Raw genomic sequence first — 14,448 nt, forward strand, 5'->3', positions numbered from 1 at the left:
TATATTGTGTTTTGTACAGAAACAAATTTAATTTGCCTTTACATGATATGTTGGCATTTCCAATCGTTAAAAGTGGCATGTACACATGAAAATACATATCGTGTAAGAACACAGCGAGCAGAATTCAAATCAAAACTTGAGTACTAATTGTAACGTCTAGTCGCGCCTTAACACAACTTTTAATAAAACTCTTGGCAGCCCTTTTGTTTTTTTATTCCTGACAGGTATATAAGGTTTTCATCATTGAGTAGCGTGATTTCAGTTTGTATGATGTAAAGTGAGGTGTTGATTCTTCGTTACGGAATACTGAATTACGCCGTAAGAAAAAATACAATAATTTGATTGCAGATAACTATAGTTCGCTTGTCGACATTTTCGATTTTGAAGGAAGTAAACCGAGAAAAGTAAGTTGAAATAAGAAATAGTTTATAATAATAAGTGTAGTTGTTTTACAAATTGTCACAAACCATGGATAGATCATTACAACAGTTGTACACCTCGATGCCGAGGAACTCGCATGCAACTCGAATGAGGCCCATACCGCCAACCAGTAGGCCGGCATCACCATCGATGAAAAAGACCGGCATGAGCCAAGGGTGCGAAAATTTTCTCAAATACAATGCTTACACATACATTAATTTTATTTTTATAAATTTTTAGACGATTTAGTTTATCTGCTCGTTCCAATCCCTCTATTGTTGGAATCCGATCCGAGTTTAATATGGTTGAAAGTTTCGGTCTGCAATTGCCAGTCCTGGTTAATGAGGCTCTAACATTTAATGAAAAAAATCAAAATGTATCAGTTCGTTGCGCTCCAAACGGCTGGGCTTGGGTAGGTTAACAATATATTGTAATTAATTCAATATGTGTGTGTTTATACACTCAAAACTTGTGATTTCTAGGTGGTACATGGCCGACGTTTGCTCATTTGGCAATATAAAGATGCACGACGTTCAGGAGAAAACACATCCCCTCGCACACCCAAGGAGTTATTGCGCGCTCAACAACGTCGGGGCGCTGCTATGGCACAATGTCGAGAACTCACCTTGTCACACTGTGATATTGGTCATAAAGCTTCGTTAGTTAGTGTTTTCCTTGGCGAGGGGCAGCAGATGGCATCGTGCGTTGCAGTTTCTCCCACAGGCGATGTACGCTACTGGCCATCTATTGCTCACGATGGATCTTCTGTTGACCTTAGTGGTATACTAGATGGACAGGAATTCGATCAAATGCTCAACATGCCGCACCAACAGGGTTATTTGCTGGTTACAACTACATGCAACTTAGTGCTTTTACAGCTACAGGTGGTCAACGGTCGGCATGTCTTGCAACATAAAACTATACGCCAAGCGGCCGGGTTTTTAGGTGGCATCGGAAAGAAGTTTTCCATTATAATGGGTATGAATAGTGGCAGCGACAAAGAAAACGTAAGTAATCCCAAAATAAAGCACCCCTTTTTAAATGCAATTGGATTCCCTTCAAAAGAAATTTGTTGGCATTGCATGTGAAGAAGGTACTGGCGGGGAAGCTTTTATAACAGTGCTTGCGGATCGCTGGTTCCAACGGTGGCGCTTGGCTAACGGTGGCACTGTAGAACAGTTGCTTTACGAAGACGTTGATGTTATTCGTAAAATACGAGATGAATTTCAACACAAGTTCTGGAATGTAAGAGGTAAATATTTTTTCAAAGTAAAAAACGAAGATACAGTCAAGTCGATGAAGTTTAGGTACAGAGAGTTTTTTGCAATACGGTCTGTTTTTTTTTTTAANGTTGGCATTGCATGTGAAGAAGGTACTGGCGGGGAAGCTTTTATAACAGTGCTTGCGGATCGCTGGTTCCAACGGTGGCGCTTGGCTAACGGTGGCACTGTAGAACAGTTGCTTTACGAAGACGTTGATGTTATTCGTAAAATACGAGATGAATTTCAACACAAGTTCTGGAATGTAAGAGGTAAATATTTTTTCAAAGTAAAAAACGAAGATACAGTCAAGTCGATGAAGTTTAGGTACAGAGAGTTTTTTGCAATACGGTCTGTTTTTTTTTTTAATATTTTCTTTTTCGCTAATTTGTCTATAACAATTCTACAGCAAAAATCTTAAGAATCAGAGTTACTAATCTTGTGGAAAATTAAAGAAAATTCTGCAAATTTTCATTAAAATTTTGCACTTTTTAATTACATTCTTCAGAAAAAAGTTGAGGATGCAGCTTTTTATCCCATTCAATTTTAGTACAGTAAGGACTTAACATTGCTTTTTGGCAAACTTTTTTCTTGAAAATGTCGCTCATTTTCTTCATATATAATGATGTTCGATAATTTTTGTATATGGTGGAAATGAGCGACACCTTCAACAAAAAAATTTGCCAAAAATCATTGGCTACCTTACACCTGCACTTCATTGTACTAAAATTGAATGGGCTAAAAATCTGCATACTGAATTTTTTTATCAGGCGTAATTAAAACGAGCAATATTTTTTTGAAAATTTGCAGAATTTTCTTAAATTTTGCGCAAGGTTTGGAACTCTGATTTTTGTGGTTTTTCTTTTAAACTTATCCGTATTTTTATAAAAAATCGGTGAAAAATTAAATATGGAAGAAATAGTTGTACGTATTGCCAACCACTCAAAGTATCTAAACTTTATTGACTGACTGTGCATACAAAAAGTTATAGCTATGCAGTAATATTTAGGTATGTACATATGTATGTACATTGAAATATAAAAAATTATGTTCTATTCACAGATAGTCTCGATATAAATTTACATCTTTTGGATATGCATATTTGTGATGGCAAAATTTATGTGCTCGGCGGTGCGGTAAATACAGCACATGCTCCACAGATACACTATGCCGTTGGTAGGGTTATTTGAGTTTATTATTTTTACAATAGAAATGTTTGTTAAATCTTTTACTGAATAGCTATTCTGGCTTCAGAAGCCGAAGGAATGAAACTGCAATCATTCATACCGCTAAAACTTACCCAGTTTTACAATATTGGCACAGAAAAAGATTGTCACAATTTGCGTTTCATTGTTACACGTACTCATCTTTTTTTCTACACCGATAAGTATATTTACCCATTAAACCTGGCTAACCCAGCAATCGCTGAAATGGAGGCGGAAAAAATTGAATTTCATTTGCAAGATGATCGCATATTAAATGCAGCTGTGTGTGGACACTTGCCACTTTTTTTCAGTCGATCACTTGGCTTACTTTGTGTCACACCTGGAGATTTTGACACAATGGATTTTTTAAATTCCTCATATACTATGGGTCCCTCAGCGATCGATATTACCGGCATGTCACCCATGGGACTGGACCAAAGCGCTGATTTTAATAGCCAATATAATGAGAGCAATTTATATATGCTTGATTTGGACCCAGATGCATTGTATAATGAGTTCAAAGATGAAGTTAGTCAGTTGAAGGCTGCTTTTATATATCGCCTCAAGCACAACAATAATATGTGTAATACGATTTTAAACGACTTGCTGCGAAATATATCGGAAGGACAAACTGGTTCCAAAGCACTTCCAGATGCAAACCAATTGGACAGGTATACAACTCAAAGCATTCCCATACGACTCTTGCATAATCATTTGTTTCTACTAGGATTGTCATAACCATAGCTGAAGACTTGGCTGAAGATTTACCTGCTGCGGATCCACGCTGGGAACAGTTATGGACGGAAGGTGGTCACAGTAACAAACATGCTCTCGGTAGTTCATCATCATTGCAAATTCTTACACAGTTAAAGGAGAAAAGTTTAGCGCTTCGCCACTTTGTAGAATTTCTGCATAACACTGGAATTTGGGAAAAAGTAGGTGCTAATATGATATAGAAGGCTTTTCTTTTTTTAATTAAATACATAATTACTGTTGCAGCTCGAAGCTGTACCAAGTGGGGGTGGAAGCGTATTGAAGCCTACTTGTTATATATTGGCTGACATTTATGAAAAGCTTGTTGCGGCTATTGCATTGAGGACCATACAAAATAAGTAATACAAAAGACTTTCACAAATGACATCTATCGTAAATTTTTTTTTGCCAATTAAGGTACGGGAAAATTATCGATGAAGCCATAAATCGCGTTGTTTCGACTTGGCAGGAAAATCCTTGTGGCAATTTAACCCCACAGGACTTATTCTATGTGCGGCTATGCAAGTTCCAGGAAATTTTTCACGCACTTTCGGAATTTGTAGACAACCGCATTGAGTCACAACAGCAGACTACTTCGTTAGCTAGTCTCATTAGCGATATTAATAGCATCGTCTTGCATGTTATAGGCGAGGTGTTAGTCAGTCGCGAACACAATTCATCTTTGTTTACACTGCAACAGGAGAAAGCAAATGCATATGAATATTTACCGTGGACGGCAATGTCCGGTAGTGTCGGCTTGCGCGATGCACTGTCACATTTAATTGACGCTTCTGTCCGTTACGGTGCGCATTGCACGAATGAACCCGAGCTAAAGCAACGCTTGTTTAAGCAAATATTCGAGATGATTGATGCTATATTGGAAGGCAGAAAAAATTATCTAGACAGTGTACGGGATTCAGAGAAGTACAACGTACTGTTGCAACAGTTCGAATCACAGCGCAGAGATTTAATTTCCATCCTAAGTGAGTGTCAAATACTTAAAAACGCTGTGGTTTCTTATACTTAGAAAAAAAAACGCTTTATTTTCAGTCGAAGATGAACAGTATGAATATGCTGCCAAATTAGCGGAAAAATTTCTTGATTTCCAAAGTTTAGTGGTTATTTGCGATGAAACTAAGAATCAGGATCGTCTCGATGCATATATAAAGAAGTATGAAGAATACGACTTTTCACAATTTGCGATCAACTGGCACTTGCGACAAAATCGACAAGGAGAAGTGTTCGAACGCTTTAAAGGCAATCAAGCCGCGTTATCTCAATTTATGCGCGATCATCCAACGCTCGGCTGGATACAATTGGTCTTCAATGGGGATTTTGAGCGCGCAGCAAAAATACTGCTACAGCTGGCACAGAACGAAACTGAATTTGTGCAAAGAAAGAAGGTGTGTGAAAAGGGTGTTTTTCAAAAAATAATCTTATCTAAAAAGGAACTTAATTATTTCAGTCCATGTTGTCTTTGGCCAAATTATCAGCATTTGCCTCAGCCGACTCAGATTTAGCTATACAATTGGAGAGTATAAATGCGGAGTTAAATATAATAGATTATCAAGAGCAGTTGAGTGAGACCCTATTACAAAATTTTGGATATGACGTTGAGAATGCCAAAGTATTAAAAGTGGATGAAATAATAAACGTAATGCGCGTACTCATTCAAAGTATACTTGATTTTGAACCAAAACTTTCTGTTCCCCAATACTTTTAGCTTTTCATATCTGAGGAAAATGAAACTGCAAATGAATTTGATTTTCGTAAAGCTTTGGAGCTTCTCAACTATTTGGATGAGCCATATGATGTACGACATAAGATTTGGTGTGCTTCGATCCTTCGCGATAACTGGACTGCCTATGATACGAATAATGCCGTGGACTACCTGCAGAATTTACTTTTTTTCAAATTGGTTGAAGTGTGTCATTTAATGGGTAAAATTATTACACATACATACATATTTGGTGGAAATATTTCATGTATTTTTTTTTTTTAATTAATTATTTTTAATTTTTCAAGATGGCGATTGCGAAACTTTTCTTCCTCCAATGGACGATTTCCTCAACAGTCATGAGTTGGGCGATTTAGTGCACAACACATCGTTTCAATACCTCTTTAAGCTAACTTATGAATATATATCAGACGCATTTAAAAAACCAGCTGGAATGGAATTGTGAACAACATGTGAATAGTATATCGATGGCTNACAAAAATTGAGTATATTCTGAGATAGGGCGTTTCGAATACTGAGATAGGGCATTCTTCAAACATTTGTTGAGTTAGGATGTTTTCGAACCAGTACCCGAGATAGGGCGAACTTCCACTCAGCCGACGATATGGTGTAGTTAGTGGTTATAAAATAATTTAATGTTTTTTGGGTTAACAAATGTTTTTTATAAGATAATTTAAAAATAAATATGGAGTGCTGCCACGTGAACTGATCCTCGATAATTCGGTCACGGATATTTGAAAAAAAAAAATATATCATTGAAATTAATTGAAAATTTTTTTTAAGGGATTCACTTAAGCCGGAAAGTGGGTAACTTGGAAAACCTCTTAAACAATGACGAAATTCAGAAATCGGGAGTTCACTCAGAGTTTCTTTGTATAGTTAATACAAGGTATCAGCTGAAGTTAGTATAAAGTACCACTTTCAAAATACCACGAAAAAGTGTAAAATGTAGATTGTATGGATTAATTAATTGACCAAATTGAAATTCACGAACTAATTTACATATGTATATCGGGGATGAGCAGATTTTTGGCTCCTAATGCCGTTTCAACAGCACTCAAAGAAGCTGCCTATGCCTTGTTTGGTATCCGGAAGAGCCGCAGAACTGAATCGCTCAGGAACAATTTACTACAATTCCATTATCAATTTTCCATGTTAGATAAGGTAGCAAATCGATTGCCTGGCAGAATATCACTCTGAGTATTAATAGACTAGTAGACATTGAGGCTTTCTCTCACACAGGGACTCAAACGGTGGTCAGTGAATCATCTGAGTGGTCGACATTCGTCAAATAAAATACCAGAAAACCAAGGAATACAGAGGGTTCCACTGGATGGTGTAGCTTTTCTGCTGCTGTTTAATTATTAGCTCCCTGAACCACCAAAGAGAGTCTCTGAGTCGTACATTCCCACGTCAGCCGGTTCTACGTACCGGAATGACTGGTTTTACCCGACCAAGGGCTGTTGTTTCGGCGATCTAACCCTGTTTAGGTCGGCGAAATCCAGCGAACGTTCTTCGATACTAGAGCTACATCTTCTCCGTACCCTTATGTTTAGGGCTGGCATAGAGTTCAATCAAAGGGCAGAAATTACCACCTACTGCGTATGCCAGAGACGACTGCATACAAACTTCACAACGGTCAGGTGCAATGCATGTAATGGGTGGAGTCATCTCAGTACCTGCTCGGGCCTACGTACGCACCGGCAATGGACCACGTCGTTCGTGGCCACATGCTGTGCGAACCGGACCGCCTCCACGGTAAACCACCACCCGCCCGTGCAGCACACAACCAACAAACCCACACCGCAACCCAACCCAACAACAGCAGATGCACACACAAAGATAATAGCACCCACACACCGCCGCCGGCAACTCCTAGTCACTCCAACAATCTGTTCGGTTTGTCAGTCCAGAATATACCTTGGCTGTTGCCACTTTAGGGCATGCTCAGGACTTCGCAACACGCGTGATTGGACGAGTGACTATGTGGGTCCCAGCTGCCCAGTCGCATACCTCCCCGCGACGCCGCCAACCACCACCACAAGGCCGCACCCCTTTTTGCAGCACGTACAGCAGGGAGCCGGCAGGCAACACAACTCCTTAACACCACACATAACAATCGGTCTTCCAAGGCACACATAGGTACAATTCACTGTAACGTACTCCAGAGCAAGATCGAGAAGATAACTGTCGTTATGGGAAGGCATGGAATATTAATAGCTGCGGTCCAAGAGACGAAGTTGCACGGCAATTCAACCTTGTTGAATTGCGCCGGATACAACGTACACCGTTGAGATTGCGAGCGAGACAATGGTGGAAGTTTAGCGTTCATCACGCACCACACCGTGCAGTATCGTCTTATTGAAGCAGACATCGACCGCAGGGATACCATCCTAGAATGCCAGGGTATTGCTATCCGGTCAGGCGATGTTGAGCAATATATTTTAAATATTTAACGTATACATACCTAAGAGTTGTCAGCGCTGGTCTGATCAACAGCGCATCATGGCGACTTATGCTGACCCTAGCATCAGACCATCTGCGCATAGTAATCTCGATTGATAAACCTGCCGACTTTGCTTCCGCGGATCACTGGACCTATGTCAAATTTTCCAAAGCTTACTGGAAAGGCTTCGCGGATGTTACTGAAAGCGCCTTCACTGCACTACGCATATCAACCGACGTCTACATAGGTGAACGTAAAATCCGCAGGGTTGTCACTGCTGCTGCAGCTCGCTTCATCCCAATCGTCAGACCGATCCCGGAAATCCCCGTATCATTGATCTTAATTCGGCATTCGGCAACTTGTGGACGTACATAAGCGGAAGAAATTTGCAGAGCATCTGAAGCCCTGTAACTTCGCCTCTGGTGTGAATAAGCTTTTGTCAACCGTGAGGTCGTTGTCCAACCCGACGACGCGTGTCGACAGAGTCGAAATAGACTTTGGTGACCACGCTTCGTCGGACCCGGAGCGATGCGGGAGCTATTTTAGCCGGCAGTTTATTATGCATCTTCCGGTGGATAAAGCCACACGTCGAGTAACCAGAAGGCTGCACAAAATGCCAAAACCCAGTGCGCCTCTTGTTTTCACCAGCGGTGAGGTAAGGGTAGCCATCGGGAAGGCGAAAGCCTCCAAAGCCATTGGACCCGACGGATCATGCATGTTGTTGCTGAAAAATTTGGGTCCTGCGGGAGTAGCGTACCTAACGGAGGTCCTCAACTTGTCTATGGCCACTCTCGTCATTCCAGACATATGGAAGATGGGGAGAGTGGTCCCACTGCTCAAACCGGGGAAACCAGCCAACAAAGGAGAGTCTTATCGCCCGATAACCCTCCTTTCCCCGGTAGCGAAGATACTAGAGGCCTTGCTACTCCCGTTTTTCACGAACCACCTGAAGCTGGGGAAGCATCAGCATGGGTTCCGTAAAGTGCACACGCCATAAACACCCAGATAACTCATGGCCTTAACCGAAACCGCCCCTTTGAGAGAACTATTCTAGTAGCTTTGGACCTGTCCAAGGCGTTCGACAGTGTCAGTCATTCAACGCTGCTAGAAGATATAGAGGCCTCCTGTCTCCCACAGGGACTTAAAGGGTGGTCGGCGAAAATCCTCAGAGTTACCTTGGACAGTCTGCTCTCCTTCTCGGCGCATACAACCACAATTATCAACAAAGTACAGAGCCGCAACAATGTCCTCAAGTCGCTGGCCGGCAGCACTTGGGGCAAAGATAAAGAAACGTTGTTGGCAACATACAAGGCAATTGGCCGGCCGGTTCTAAACTATGCAGCGCCCGTGTGGTCGCTTGGGACTAGCAGGACGCCGTGGATGAAGCTACAAACTTGCCAGAATGCGGCAAAACGGACAGCGACCGGATGCCTCCTGATGACGCCCCAACACCACCTACACGACGAGGCCCAGATGCTCCCAGTCAAGGAGCATAACCCAATGCTCTGCAAGCAGTTCCTTGTGGGGAGCCACTGACGTGGTTATCCTAGCAAACAGCTGCTTGCAGAAGAGCCCTCGCCAAGGCACGTCAGGAGGCATTTCTACGAACTGACGGACGAAGTGCAGAGGTTCATTAAACAACCTCTGGACCCGTCAGCCTACCGACAGGCCCTGATCGGCATTTACAGGGAATCAGTCTCGAGGTATGTAGACTCCCGCCTTGTGAATGCCGTTCTGGGCACACAACCACCGGAAGTGGAGGGGACAGAAATTTGTCTGCCTCGGGAGATCCGCACCACAATAGCCCAACTTCGCTCTGGCTTAACTCATACCTGAGCAGAATTAATAAAGAAGTGCCTAACCAATGCCAGGCATGGGGAAAGTCGCCACATGACTCTCAGCACCTCTTCACATGCCCTTGCAAAAAATTTAACCGCCACAGCGCGCTATGTTGAAGTCAGCTAAAATCGTTTAGGCGGTTACAGAGCCAAAGAGGAAGACGTGTTGGTAGTATTTAAGATTTCATTCGTGTTCGTCTGGATTGGATTATCATCCTGGGTATGGTACAAACCTACTTACAATGCATTAGCATTAGACCTTAACCCTTGTCGGTCGTCATGGCCGTTAAGTTAAAAAACTGGACCCTGCATTAAAATGAATTACGTTTGATACTTAGTGTAATATAAATCAGGTATGAATTTCCACTATTCTTGTTTTCATAACTACTTACCTGCATATGGATGTACGTACGTATCAAAAGACAAGCATAATATTACATAGCAATCAATGTGCTTCATTCGGGTGTATACATATAGTACATACATATGTATTGGCGTGGGCCGAAATACCGCTTTTTTACAATTTTGATTGTTAATAGCAAAAATTTGATTTCATTATGCTCTAAAAAATATCTGTGAAATGGTCAATATACTAGGCTCGCCCAAGGCCATCAAAGTTCAAGTACTAAAAAAATGTTAGCTAACTTCGATTCTCTACAAAAAAGGTCCATATAGCAAATTATGTAGGACTAATACTTTAGAAGATTATTGCAACTTTAGTAAAAAATGTATTAATTAATTTATTCATTAATTTTTATTTTTTGAGCACATTGAACTTTGATGGACTTGGGCGAGCCTAGGATATTTACCAAAAAATTCCAAATTTCACACATATTTTTTTTAAAGCATAATGAGCCATATTTTTGCTAGTACCAATCAAAATTCTATAAAAGCGGATTTTCGGCCCACGCTAATATGTTTGTGATACTTAGCAAATCAGAAGGTATCAGCATGAAAACTGGTTCGATTTAGGCATGTAAATTCAAAAAATTTTAAAGTAAACTAATATTAGTTGTAAGCCGTTAAGATAAGGAAATTTCAAATCATTAACGCGCATCAATGAAAGAGCAAAGGCCTAATCGAAATACATACATATGTATGTATGTACATGCAAATGTTTGTTGCAAATTCATACATAAATATGGATGTGCATCTTAGAGGTACACACACACATATCTACATCTATACTTACCTATATAACTTTGCATTTGTCCGTTCGACGCGCTGTCTGTTAGCAATTTGTAGTTTTGAAGCCTTACAAATGCAAATGCAGCTGCAACTTTATGCCCAACTTCTCTTGCTCTGTGAGATTGCCGTGATAGCAGCGTCGTGTGTTGCAATCGAAAGTACCGGTGTTGCGCATTCAGTTAGCCAGCCAATTAGGTAGTGAGCGGTTCGTTTTAGCATTTTGCCGTTATTTAAAAGAGCCTGATTTTGAAGGGAAAAACTATTAATTAAACTAAATTACGGTTAATGAACTACATATGTACATAATTGTGAGAAATTTAATTTCGTAAGTTGTGTGTTGATTTATTTTTAATTAGTGTGTCAAAATGTCGGAGGAAACCACACCGTTAACCGCTGGAATGTCACCACCTTTGGGTCCAGCCTACGTTTTCCCAGGCGGTGTGTCGCCACGTTCGCGTCGTTACCGGAAAATGCAACAGTTTCAATGCTGTTTAGGCCTAACTGTCGTGTGAGTTATGAAACATGATTTGGTAAAAAAAAGAATAGTCGGTTGTAATATTACAATGTTGACTGATAAGCTCTGGTTTGTGGTCGACTTCTTTGGGAAAAACTTAAATTTTTCAACGAAGATTAAACGAAAATGTGAAAAACTTAATGTATTGGTATTTGGAAGGTACCAATGGAACCTTCTTACATTGAAGAACATGGCAACACGGAACATGGAAGAACAGCAACGAAGACCTTAAATATGTTGAGAAAAAAATAATAATACAATTTTTGCTTTTTATTTTTCCCTCGCAATTTTTCGGGTTTTCCAAGGCTTTTTGAGATTCAATAAGGAATTTTCCGAAACTTTTTGGGGACCTTCCTGAATGTTTTTTGTTAAATTTTAAACTTAAATATTGTTTTATAAAAATTTAGTTTATTCTTTATGAAAACCCTTTTAAATCCAAATTTCAATCTTAGTGCAATATTTAAAAAGTTTCAACAATTTTTCGTAAAAAAATTGCGAGCTTTTAATTCGATTTTTTAGAAAGATTTAGAGTATGCAGCTTATTAAATTTTGGTGTAATAAAGTGCATGTTTGAGATTGGTTTCACTGAGATGGCATCTCACTCGATGAGAAGATGTAATAGTGTTTCACTGGTCGAGTCACAGAATGAACATATGTAGATCATTTGACCATATTTTCAGCTTATACAGATGCGCTCTTAGTCTGCAGTGTCCTATCAAGATAGCCTTTGGGAGGTTAATTAAGTTTTGGAATCTCATTATTGTACCCTCCCAGTGGCATATTGTCTGACGCAGCCCTACTGAGCAATGCCAGTTTAGATCGTTAAGTGCGTTCCTCTCCTTCCTGAGCTCTGCCCTAAAAATATTGGGATCTATCCCCACGACCGGCTAGGAGCCACAATGTCAATCAGAACGAAAAAAAATTGCAACAAACATCAGCGTAATTCGCCTTGAAATCAGCGGCTCCGGTAAGACCACTTGGTATGAATTCGCCCTAAAAAATTGAGTTTTCTTCGTAACATTCTTTAGATCACTGTAAACCGATAGTAATGTTTGCCGTTGAAAGGCCATTCTGAATATATATATGTATGTATTCTTAGCTATTTACATAAGTACATATATGGTCAAAATAAAAGCCGAGAAAGTTTTTCAGTTATCCTGATAACAAACCTCAAAAGCTACATTTTATATACAGACACTTGACTTTTATCTTTTGTTGTTTTTTGCTGGCATTCGGTTTTTAGTGGTCTTTAACGTAAACTTGTTTGGAAGTCAGTTATAAATAACGCCACACGTACGGAAAACTTGGCGAGCCCTGCAAAGTTACAAATTAGACTAAAGTATTTTAACGAAGATCAAGGTTCAAAGAAAGTATAAAAATTGTAACTTTTGGATAATACACAGTTATGACAAATCTATAAACCGAAATATGCGGTCTTTAACGCTACTTACTATACTTGACTATATTCTCCATTTTGATCGCATACGAGCTACAAGCGAAATGAACGCGCGTCGCATACATTAGATCCCAATCGGCACTTGTTTCTAGGTGCTTTAAGATGTAGTTATATTAACAAATTATATAGAGAGTTGACGGGTGAGTCAAACAAATTTTTTTCTTCACTCGTTCCTCGTTCCCAAAAATGTTGACCATATGAAACTATTAAACATTTCAAAACATTATTCCTTCTGAAATTGTCAGTTCAGGATGCGAAATGGAGCTAAGAAATATCACAATCTGCAAAAGCCAGGGCCCGTGCCCTTTTCTAGTATGTACATAGGAATGCCCAGACAAGAATTGAAAGTGCTTCTTTTTCTGAGTTACATGACTTTTGGCCTCCATTACTTCATTACAATATGACAGGATGGGCAATAAAGCGCCGCAAAGCTTTGACGTCGTTAAGAAGCAATAGCTGGTGGATTAAATTTCTCAATCCCTGCATAGCGCTGCGAAGGCGGTGGCTGGTTACTACAAGTGCCAAATCGCTGCTGTAGAGAAATGCAATGCATACAAAGCCACAATCCAGCTGATTGTGTGCGTGTATCAGCTCTTTGGCGTTATTTGGTTTTATGATTACATGCCCGAAGATTGGAATCTCAGGCTTTGCACAATCTCAAAAACATAGTCATGATGCTGTTTTGGCCAATCACTTTAGGACTGCTTATAAGGCGCTATCTACGATACTTACGCAAAATCTTTCTCTCGAATACTCTTAAGATACGCCTCATGGGATGTTATCATTGTCCATGCTTATGCGCCATATAACAGCATGGGTATGATGAGTGACTTGTAGAATGTGGTTTTCGTACGTCGAGCGAGAACTTTACTCCTGCATTGCCTACGTAATTCAAAGTAACACTCTTGACATTATTATCGGTCTCAAGAAATCGAAACTCTCTACTTTCTCGAAATTATAACTTTCAACAGTTATGTGGGAGCCAACGCCCGATTGCCCTGACTGTTTATTTGATGACCGGAGATACTTCGTCTTGTCCTCGTTGGCCAACAGACCCAATCACTTTGCTTCCTAATCCAACTTGGGGAAAGGAAGAACAGACTTCGCGGCTCTTGATGCCGATGATTTCGATGCCATCGGCATGCAGCATTCCCAATTCTGACGGAGCTGGTGGTATTGCTCAACGTTATTTTACACAGCCGTAAAATTGCTCGTAGCTAATGTAGTTACTTCTTCTAAATGCCAATCGGTATGCCAGCCAAAAATACATACATATGCACGTGAACATACATGAACATATAGTATACATATGTGATAGTTCCTGATGAAAAAAAAAAAAACAAAACAAATCTCACTCCTAGTTTTGTTGATCCCACAACCTTTAGATTACTAAACAAAGTGAAACCGCCTATTGACGATAAGAAAAAATCTGACGGCCACCGCCTTTTTCGCTAATCTTAAAACATTTTTTAAGCATATTAAGCTGTAGGCCGCTAATAATTTAGCCCCTAAATTACTCTATACAGGCAGCCCTTTTTATTATAGCAATACCAAAGAACTTGCATAACCTAAACTTGACTCGTGCAACTTTTGGTGCTATTTTCTACTCGGATGAGTTTTACAAATCAGAT

General features: G+C 40.0%; 1 protein-coding gene across 2 annotated transcripts; it reads left to right on the plus strand.

Annotated features, from left to right (window-relative positions):
* The first annotated feature begins 394 nt into the window (after positions 1 to 394).
* On the plus strand, positions 395 to 6,116 carry Nup133 (nuclear pore complex protein Nup133). Of its 2 annotated transcripts, XM_017633499.1 has the most exons (14): positions 395 to 596; positions 661 to 832; positions 903 to 1,427; positions 1,486 to 1,513; positions 1,793 to 1,951; positions 2,742 to 2,855; positions 2,919 to 3,555; positions 3,612 to 3,819; positions 3,884 to 3,996; positions 4,055 to 4,620; positions 4,688 to 5,040; positions 5,103 to 5,291; positions 5,361 to 5,577; positions 5,663 to 6,116. In XM_017633499.1, the coding sequence occupies exons 1-14, from the start codon at positions 469 to 471 to the stop codon at positions 5,818 to 5,820; spliced, it is 3,567 nt and encodes a 1,188-aa protein (XP_017488988.1). In that variant the 5' UTR covers positions 395 to 468; the 3' UTR covers positions 5,821 to 6,116. The 2 variants fall into 2 exon arrangements, with proteins under 2 accessions (XP_017488988.1, XP_017488987.1); XM_017633498.1 differs by lacking the exon at positions 1,793 to 1,951 and having other exon boundaries at positions 469 to 596; positions 1,486 to 1,672.
* The last annotated feature ends 8,332 nt before the right edge of the window (positions 6,117 to 14,448 follow it).

The sequence above is a fragment of the Rhagoletis zephyria genome, unplaced genomic scaffold (genome assembly GCF_001687245.7).
Source record: "Rhagoletis zephyria isolate East Lansing unplaced genomic scaffold, Rhagoletis_zephyria_1.1 Rzeph_scaffold_11729, whole genome shotgun sequence".
In the NCBI taxonomy this organism is placed as follows: domain Eukaryota; kingdom Metazoa; phylum Arthropoda; class Insecta; order Diptera; family Tephritidae; genus Rhagoletis; species Rhagoletis zephyria.